Below are 10,351 nucleotides of genomic sequence, written 5' to 3'. Positions count from 1 at the left end.
GAATCGATTAATATTGAGATATCGATATTTTTTACCCAGCCCTATTAACCAACGAACCTTATTTTACTCATAAATTAAAAGCTGCTGTTTCAAAAACCCATTAGAACTTTGTGAGGAAACTGGCAAATTGGCCTTTCAGGTTGGTCTACAAATTGACATCATGACTGAACAGCTCTATTCACATAACTTCATGGTGACAGTTTACATTAATTTCACATATAGTACTTATTTATTTTTTATAGCCAAGTACACAGTATTCTTTGTTGGAAGACTGGAGAGAGAAATTCAGCTATTAACTTCTCTTCTTCCACAGGCAGAACAAACCAGACAACTCTGAATCATCAGAAACCAAACCAGCCAATTCCCCCCGCAAAAGCCCACCTCAGGACTCAGAACCTGCAACTCTGCAGCTCACTGACAGCACGCTCCAGCAGTCCCCACAGGCAACTTTGAGTTCCGGCGAGACCGATAATAACAACCACGGAGGCTTGAATCAGGATAAGTCCTCTCTCAACACCAGCATCGTGATAGAGGTCACCGACACTCAGCCTTCCATGGAGCTGACCTCCATTACGGGTTTGAGCATCCATGAACCTCTGAGAACCCTACTGATAAGACCAGCTAGACTGATTGCTGTTGGTTAGTGCTGGATTGGTGCTGGTCTAGCTAAAGGAAGACAGCAGAACCAAGCTGTTCATTAGCAATGGCCATTAACATGCTCTTTCTGGTGAAGCTGTTTAGCAAAAGAAAATTTTGCTGGTTAAGCTACTTAAAAAATCCTAGTAGTAACACCATGACCAGCAATGCAGGTCTTCTCAGCAGGGAAAGTACACAAATATAAACTTATGTTATTTTATTCAAATTTTTTCTTATCAGTACAATACTTTACATACACCACAAAACACTTTATTAGCACTTTATTATTAGACACATAGTCTTATGTAATGTTTCATAAAACTTTATAAATGAGTTAATCCTTAGATTTGACTTGTGACTTTGACTCCAATGTATTTCTAATGCTCAAAAAGGGCAGTCTCATTTTTTTAAAGGTCCCATATTGTCAAACGAGAGAGGAGCTGTAAAACATATTGAGATGGTTTTTGGTACTTATACCGCAAATATATATTCTTAAGGACATCAAAACCTAAAATAAAACCCCAGAAAGGTGTAAAATATGTGACCTTTAAAGATTTTGAGCAAATGAATAATTTCTCTTTTATATATTCCAATATATTCTATAGAAGATCTATAATACGTAATGTAATACAATGTTATAATACTATTATAGAAGTATATATACATGATATTTATCCTATATGCAATAGCTATATTAGTAATATTGTGCAACAAGCTCCCAGTTGTCTTCATTTAATGAGTCATACTGAGTTGAAATAAACATAAAAATAACACTAAAATTAAAAATTAAAATAAATTTGAGCTATTATATTTTTTATATAAATTATCTATAATATCTTTAATCTGGCTTCCAGTTACATTTAGGATTGATTTTAAAGTACTTCTACTCATTAATAAATCACTCAATGGCCAAGGACCTAAATACATTGCAGCATTGCTCACTGAATATAATGTCCGAACTGATTGCACTGTATTTTATGTATGTATAATCATTTTCTATTTTCTATAATCATTTTCTGTCTTAAATTCATTTTAAATCAATTTTTTAAATCATTTTCAAAGTTTTTAAATTCCTTGTTTTATTTTTGTGATTTTTTACTTTCTTTTATGTAAAGCACTTTGAATTACCATTGTGTACGAAATGTGCTATATAAATAAACTTGCCTTGCCTTATACTAAGATGAAATAACCATAAAAATCCATAATGTAAAAGCTCCCAATTTCTAATATATACCTGGATTTTACAGGTAATAGTAAAGACGTGGAGGCCTCAAAGACAGAAAAAGAAGAGGAAACCCCAGATGCACCAAAAGCCCCTCCTCCTGTCAGCATGTTCATCTTCAAACCCAACAACCTGTAAGGCTGAATGTTTATAGAACCACAGCTGTATTCTATATTTTATGAATATTTTCTCATTTCATCTCTTACTCTTTCTATTTTACATCTCTTTCACAGGGTCCGCAGGGCCTGCCACTATATTGTCAATCTTCGTTATTTCGAGATGTCAATCCTTCTTGTGATCGCCGCCAGCAGTATCGCCTTGGCTGCTGAAGACCCTGTCAACACTAATTCAGACAGGAACAAAGTAAGAATTCCCCTCTACCGCCATGTCAACAGCATTTTCAATAATTTTGTAAACAACAACCATATGTAAATAGTTCTGCTACAGTTCTCAGATGGTTTAAATTAGAATTGCATTTGTGTTTTATTAAGTGCTTCTAAGGAAATGCTGAGTATCTTTAACTTACTTAATTTAAACATTACCCATCATTAGATGACATAAATATTTTTGGATAATTTTCATGTTCTGCAGTATGACAGGTTATATTTAAAACTACTATAAACTGTAATTTCTTTATGCTTTTACAAGGCATGCAAGTTTCATGACCTCATATTAAATGAGATACTAAATGGAATATTGTGCTTTTAAAAATTAATTTGTCGTCTTTAAAAAAAATGCTGACCTAACACTTTTCATAATGCATGCATAGGAAAATCTTTCAGTTTTGACAATATAAATAAATTCACAGTAGATAGATGTTTGAGTTTCTTTGGTCCTGGTGATATTGTTCCCTGTTGGTCATGGAGTGTTTGGCATAGTTTGCAAGCGAATAGAAATTAGATTTTTGTTGCAGGTTTTAAATTTCCCTAGTGACAGTGCACCAGCTGTATAAAACCACAGCTAATTACATGCTAAGACTCTTCCAGTAATAGTTGATGAGATCTTGTGTGTATGTAAACGAATTACATAGGCTATGTTCTCGACGTTGAAGAAGCTGAAGAAGTCGCCTCTTTCCCTTTCAGAAATGCACAAACTTGTATTTAAACCTATACAGTGAGGGTAATGTCAGTGCTGTGACGTTGGCAGTTGATCCATGATGAAAATAGCAACATTCTGGCTTGTTCAAATTTAGCAGTCAGTGGCAAACAATGCTAATGTCTCATAAGTCTCGTGTATTTTCTTGTTTGCTAATGCTGACATTGTAATCCTTTTTGGATTACTGTCTTTATGTGTAATAGGTGCTGCGCTATTTTGATTATGTATTCACTGGTGTCTTCACATTTGAAATGATAATCAAGGTAAGTTCATGGATTGTTCTGGCTTTCATGTGCTGTATGTTCCTCAGTATGTATGTATATATGCAATGTATAACATAAATGTACTATGTATGTTGTTATCATATTTTTCTCAGATGATTGAGCAGGGATTGATCTTACATGATGGCTCCTATTTCCGTGACCTGTGGAACATTCTGGACTTCATAGTTGTGGTGGGAGCTCTGGTGGCCTTTGCTCTCACGTGAGTCAAATGAATCCAAACATGAGATATGACAAGTGTAAATTAGCATTCTGTTGGTAAATCTGAAACATGTTGATGAAGCTTTTTAGTTACATTGCTCAAATGTTTTGTTATTCATCTTCAAATTCCATTAATGCCGTGTGACAACTACATGAGTTATGTGAGGAAAAACATTCGGACATTTCAAATTCTTGACACATATTGATGTTAGTTGATGCTCTCTTTTCTGTGTTGTAAGTGTAAAGCATTTCTTTGTTCATTGAGAAGCTCTCTGGTTCAGAATGCCTGTCTGTTTCTCGTTTTTTTCTCTGTTGGTCTTCTTGTGGATTGTGGCTCACGGCATCTGGCAGGAATGTGATGGGGTAAACACATTCTCTTGTGATTTTGTGCCATATAATAGTGTGTGTGTGTGTGTGTGTGTGTGTGTTTGTACTTGTACATGAGAATTAGGAATTTGTATTGTTTAGTTATATATGTTTTCATGCTATACAGGAGTAACACTGGAAGAGACATTAAAACCATCAAATCACTGCGTGTTCTCAGAGTATTGAGGCCACTTAAGACTATTAAAAGACTTCCCAAACTCAAGGTATGTGAACATGAAAGGAATACACAACCGTTCGCAAGTCAGGGTTCAAAAGGTTTGTTTGTTTGACACAAGATTTCTATTTCAAATAAATGCTGTTTTTTAACTTTCTATTCATCAAAGGATCCTAAAAGAAAGATCATGGTTTCCACAAAAGTATTTGCAGCACAACTGTTTTTAACATTGATAATAATAAGAGATGTTTCTTTTGCAACAAATGAGCATATCAGCATGATTTCTGAAGGATCATGTGTTTTTACTGTGATTTTGATCAAATGAATTCAGCTTTGGTGAGCATAAGAGGGTTCTTTCAAAATAAAGATTTTTTTAAAATGTCTGTGTGTGTGTAGGTACAACTCTTTGTTGAATTGCAAGACATTATTGGATTAGGCAATTAGTTGAATACTTGATTAGTTGAACAGTGTGTATCTGCGTTGCTCATTTTTGGTCAGCAAAGCAGCAGAACGAGATCAAATAAGAGGGAAAGTGATGAAACTCTCTTGCCATGTCTGACAGAGCTCTCAGTGTGTATGTGTGTGTGTTTGTGTATTTTGGGTTTGTGTATGTAAGAACGAGAGAGACATGGTGTAAGAGGTGGAAAAAGAGCCAGCAATGTGTGGGGGAAAAAAAGGCAAAGTGATAAAATGTGAGAGACAGATTTAAGAGACAGAAGGACAACTGCTTTTCTAAAGCAAAGCTAATTTCATTGGAGACTTAAGGGTTGCAAATTTCTCAGCTGGGAAAAGATTGCTTTTTTAACGGCTTTCATTTTGTACTGACCATTACAAGAACACTTTAGCACAACAGTCAACTGAAATATTTATAATATCACCAAAGAATGGTCAAATAGGTAAATTTTACATGCACAGATTTTTGTCAGTCCATATTTTTGTGCATGCATAATTTCAGTTATAAAGCTGAAATAAAATTAAATATGAATATTACAAGAAAAATGTAAATGCAAAAAAGAAAAAAGAAAATACAATTTGAAATGTTGCCTTGGCATTCTAACTGAAATATGTTTAAGTACTAAAATTACCAAAATGAAAACTGAAATAACAATAAAGTTAAATAGAAATAATACAATTGTCATTATACCTCATTGTCTTTCTCCCTTTTTGATTTGCAGGCCGTGTTTGACTGTGTGGTCACATCGCTAAAAAATGTCTTCAACATCCTCATCGTCTACAAGCTCTTTATGTTCATATTTGCAGTCATTGCAGTGCAGCTTTTCAAAGGGAAATTTTACTACTGTACCGACAGTTCCAAGGACACAGAAGACGAGTGCAAGTGGGTGCCCATTACATCTGCAATATAAATTCTAAATATAATTCTAAAATTAATTTTAAAGCTGCTCAGACATTATTCAATTCTCAGAAGACTTTAGAAAATGTCAATGCTGCTATGAATAGAAGAATTACATTTTAGGAGCACAAAATCTTCCCTGCAAATGATGTGGGAAATGTTTTTTCTTAATGCTTTATAGGGGTTACTACATTGACTATGACAAAGACAAGAAAAAGGAGAAACGAGAGTGGAAGAGACGTGATTTTCATTATGATAACATCATCTGGGCTCTGTTGACTCTCTTCACTGTATCCACTGGGGAAGGGTGGCCGCAGTAAGAGCCAACTTTAGTATATATGTTTTCACACTGTATCATTTTGACAAACTAATTAAACCTTAAGAAGATAAGCATTCTACTTAACACCTTTCTAGAAGCTGTGTGCTGATATCTGCTAATTCAGAAACGCATTTTCACTTTCTAGAGCAGTGGTTCTCAACCTTTTTTACTCCAAAGCCCCTCTCCTCTCCACATCAATACTGCAAACCCCCCCCCTAAATCTGGTTTGTTTGTGCATCAATAATAACAGATTCACGTGCGCCTAATGTACGACTCCTGTATGCTACTGTAATTCAATTACAGTCATCAATCAAAACTTTACTAGCATGACGCTGGTTTGTTTTATCCAACCAAGAGCTGTCATTTGCGTATCATATGCTCCTGCAGTGGTTAGGTGTTTTGAGCCACCGTTCAGTCTGTATTTCACAGCACTGAAAGAAATGGCTTGGGCTGCTCAGAATACATAGGAGAGATTTGGTCTTTTGTTAATTGTTTAATTTAACATAATAATTGTAAAATTAATGAATGATATGAATACATTTAATTCTCGTGGCCCTCTGGAGAATCAATGATGCCCCATAGTGGGCTGCGGTCTCCCGGTTGAGAGACACTATTCTAGAGGTAACTTGCACTGCAAAAAACATTGCTTGCAAGACAAGTGGCTTCCAAATCAAGTGGCATATTTGAACAAATGTTGCTAGAGCACTAACTTCACTTTTCTGAGCCATTTTGCAATGATTTTAAACCAACTACTCTAAAGTAGTTGTAAATGTATGAAGTCAGCTCCCCTCAAGTTCAGACAGGTGTCCTTGCAGAGTAACCACAGATGTGGTTCATCACATTAACTATTCACCTGTTCCACTAATGTTTGGCAGCCACAAAGTGTCCAAATATAATATAGCATAGATAAATGTATATAGTTTAGTCTGTAATTAGATTCTTTGGCATTGTAGAGTTTTGCAGCACTCTGTGGATGTGACCGAGGAGGACCGGGGTCCCAGTCAGGGAAACAGAATGGAGATGTCCATCTTTTACATCATTTATTTTGTGGTGTTTCCCTTCTTCTTCGTCAACATATTTGTGGCCCTCATCATCATCACCTTCCAAGAGCAGGGTGACAAAATGATGGAGGAGTGCAGTCTGGAGAAAAACGAGGTTACTGTTCTCCCGTTTTTATGTTTGTGTTGCAAATCCAGCCAAGTGCATGTGTGTAGTAATGTGTATAGAAGCAATTGCACATACTTGAGGCAACATAAAGAAAAATCTTGATGTTCTTATGTGATTTGCTGTTGAATGTTTATCAGAGCGCTGGCTCTTGTGTACATGACATGAGTGCTTTTCTAAGAAGTATTAATTTTCTTCGCTTCAGCAGTCTCAAAGGACCTTTCAAATGAAAAGTGCTCCAGATTCAAGACATTATTTTGACATTCAAATATTGTGCATGTGCATGTATACATTATCAACCCAAAGCTAATGTTTTGAGGGGCATGTGCTGAAACTGAATATACTGTATATATGTATATATATATATATATATATATACTGCATGATAAAATATAAAGATTTCACAGTGATCTGATTCTGTAATTTTTTTTAGTTACTACAACATTACTGTAGTAAATGTTTTACTACATTTATACATGTGAAGATGAGTAGAGAGTATAGAATACTAGATTCAAAAATTAGCTAGCTAGTGAATACGTGCATATTAACAGCATAAACATGAATTAACCATGCAACCATATAATAAGAATGTTAAGAAATTAAGTGTATCATGCATCAGCAATCATGAATCAAAGAAGAAATTTCTTAGAAATATATTTTACGAGGATCACTCGGTCGCATTATGTCAAACTCAAATGCAGTTACGGGGGTTTTGACCAGCGAATGTGTGCAAATGTGCATTTTGTCCATCATTAAAATGGCGGCATCACATTACGCTTTCATCAACAGGTTTGTTGTAGCTATATGGGTGCTCGGTTTTTCCTGTTGTAAAATACATTTGGTATTGCTGTACTTATTCAAACAACAAGATCTTTATTTACCCTAGCAAGACTTCGTTCAGCTGCTGTGGGACTTCAGTTCATTCAGTCAAGATAGAGGGGGTGGAGTTATGAGGTTTTACTGACAGTTTGAGCGGATCCAACAAGATTTAGTCACAAGCTTTTTTTAATACCTTTCATTGGCTAAATATTTGTAAAACAAGACAGACAGACGTAAAGGGTGACCAATAGCATTGATTTATTGAAGAAAAAAAACAGCACCAACAAACAAAGGGCACTTCGGAGTGTAAGGGCAAAAAAGGCATGCGCTCTGCACAGGTTGAGCCCTACCATTTTCATTGCATTTTTTGTCCTATGGAAGCCAGTGGAACCTGAAACCATTTTTTGGGTAGACTATCCCTTTAACCATCAATAATGTCATATTAGCTTTTTTCTCAGACATTGTGACCTCAATCGTGCAGAAAAGTGCAAGCGATTTTATGTAATCTTTTGCAAATTGCAAATGTGTTCAAGAAATATTCTTACTGTATATTTCTCTCTTAGAGGGCTTGTATCGACTTTGCCATCAGTGCCAAACCTTTGACTCGCTACATGCCCCAGAACAGACAGACCTTACAGTTCCGGCTGTGGCACTTTGTGGTGTCTCCTGTATTTGAATACACCATACTGACGATGATCGCCCTTAACACCATCGTTCTCATGATGAAGGTAAGGAGGAATTTCTTTATGTTGCTGCACTGTGATCTTTCTTTTACCATAATAAAAATAATTTCAAATCACTGTTTCCTCCACTTATTTATTAATTTATTTGATAAGTAGCCATGCAAAAAAAAAAAAAAACCTTCCCTCCACTTTGCGTTGAGTTATGCTGAAGCTGAAAGGGTTTGTTTGTAATAACTGTACATTATCCCTTAAATATAATGACAGAAATGTAAGGACTATTATTCTTTTAAATGTCTTTGTTATGAAAATTAAATGTAAACTTATTTTAAGCCTGTGAGTATTCCTGGGACAATACCTCTTTCTCTGTAGGTGTATTTGTCAAAATAAATTGGGTTGATTTAGCTGTTTTTCAGCCCCTGCTGGTGACCCCTGGTCTGTGATACTGCTAGAAAACCAGACAGTCATGAGTCACAGCTTATTAAATATTGATCTGAAGCACCAGCTACTATTTAACTTCTCCTCATTAGCTTTAGCCTGACATCTCCCGTGACTAATTTCACCTGCAGTTAGAGGTCGGCCTCCACTAGTCATCATGTCTGCGGTGGTCTGCCTAACACTGAAGCACAGAGAGAGTAATAGAGCACAGATATTTTTAGCTATTGTACTGAAGTCTGAACAGCTTCCTTTCTCTCTGTCTTATTAATTTAGTTTTCAGTTTCAATTTTCAGAGTGCTTTATTGGCATACTAGCATCCATTCAGGTTTTAATTGGATCGTGAAATGTGGGTGTCCACATTAGAATGGCTCTAGAATTGAATATGTGTAAAATGATGCTTACTGTAAATAGCTTTGGCTATTGCTTAACATTATTTGTAAGCCTGCACAGCACAAGTGACATTAGTAGAAAAGGATGGTCTGTTTTGTAATTAGGCCTAGGTCTTAAGTTGTTTGAATACTTGGGCAGTTTTAAGAAAGATTTGAATTTGGCTCTCAGTGCTTTGTATAATTGTATCACTAAGCTGTTGATATACTCAGTGGTTGCCAAGACATTGCTAGGCAGAAATTTATGATCGTCTCGTCGTGTGATTCGTATAGACATCAAAAGTTCATGGCAAAAAATTGGAATACATAGAGTGAGACAGACAGAACTGCGATTTTTGGTCATCTGTAGCCAATTAATGTGCTTATTTATAACATTTAAATAGCACATTATATCAGTGTTGTTAAAGTGGTCAAAGATCATGTTGTTGTTGTTGTTTTTCAAGTCACGTGCAATCAAGTTTTAATGTTCATTGCTGTTTTACTAATCTCATGAGTCATGGTTACTGAGGGTCTAATTAACCTTAATGGCACGTTGTTGCAAATAAGTGAAATATAAGATTAAATTAAATAGTTATACATTAATGTTTTCAATTCTTATGCGCCTTTCAACTATTAATATATAAATATATTCACATCAAAATTTAAGACATTGTTTTACACATTTAAACATATTTTATGCATGTTGACTTTTGCTATTCACTTATTTACAGCAGTGTATTTATTAATACATTTCTAATAATCCAAATAGCATGTTGTCCTTGTAAATGAAAGTTTCTACTAGTGCTGGGCGGTATGACCAAAAATGTATATCACGGCATTTTTCAAAATTATACCGGTTTCACAGTACATTATGGTATTTTTTTTAAGCTACGCCCATGGACAGCACTGGCGAAATCTTCCAACTGAACCATAGCTAAGGTTTATCCAAAAAGTCACTAGGTTTGCCAGTATGAATATTCTATGGAAAAAAAACGCTAAAAGGGTCTGAAAGTTGATAAATCTAGTGCTAAAGTCGCGCTCGTGTGTGTGAGACGTGGAAGCTGATGGCAGGGGGCGGTGGATATTTGTGGCGGTCAATGCGGATATTGTGGATGAGTTCTGCTGTGTCATCACGTTCTATTAGTTCTACAGCTTCAGTTTCGGAACTTTCACGCTTAGTAACACATACAGGTGCATCTCAATAAATTAGAATGTCGTGGAAAAGTTCATTTATTTCAG

At 35.6% G+C, this 10,351-nt stretch overlaps 1 protein-coding gene across 1 annotated transcript in view; it reads left to right on the top strand.

Annotated features, from left to right (window-relative positions):
- Positions 1-472: 472 nt before the first annotated feature.
- LOC107707593 (voltage-dependent R-type calcium channel subunit alpha-1E-like) overlaps positions 473-10,351 on the top strand; it is a 26,949-nt gene continuing 17,070 nt past the window's right edge. The window contains exons 1-11 of the mRNA XM_016511670.1: positions 473-576; positions 1,884-1,992; positions 2,092-2,221; positions 3,157-3,216; positions 3,330-3,436; positions 3,787-3,798; positions 3,929-4,025; positions 5,152-5,312; positions 5,509-5,643; positions 6,600-6,801; positions 8,193-8,357. Coding sequence (XP_016367156.1) covers positions 555-576; positions 1,884-1,992; positions 2,092-2,221; positions 3,157-3,216; positions 3,330-3,436; positions 3,787-3,798; positions 3,929-4,025; positions 5,152-5,312; positions 5,509-5,643; positions 6,600-6,801; positions 8,193-8,357 — 1,200 coding nt within the window. The 5' untranslated portion in view covers positions 473-554. The remainder of the gene's footprint in view (positions 577-1,883; positions 1,993-2,091; positions 2,222-3,156; positions 3,217-3,329; positions 3,437-3,786; positions 3,799-3,928; positions 4,026-5,151; positions 5,313-5,508; positions 5,644-6,599; positions 6,802-8,192; positions 8,358-10,351) is intronic.

This window comes from Sinocyclocheilus rhinocerous, unplaced genomic scaffold, assembly GCF_001515625.1.
Source record: "Sinocyclocheilus rhinocerous isolate Xijiao unplaced genomic scaffold, SAMN03320098_v1.1 scaffold1166, whole genome shotgun sequence".
NCBI classification, from domain to species: Eukaryota; Metazoa; Chordata; class Actinopteri; order Cypriniformes; family Cyprinidae; genus Sinocyclocheilus; species Sinocyclocheilus rhinocerous.
The sequence above is the reverse complement of the archived record's forward strand: the minus strand, read 5'-3'. Positions and strand labels throughout refer to the sequence as shown.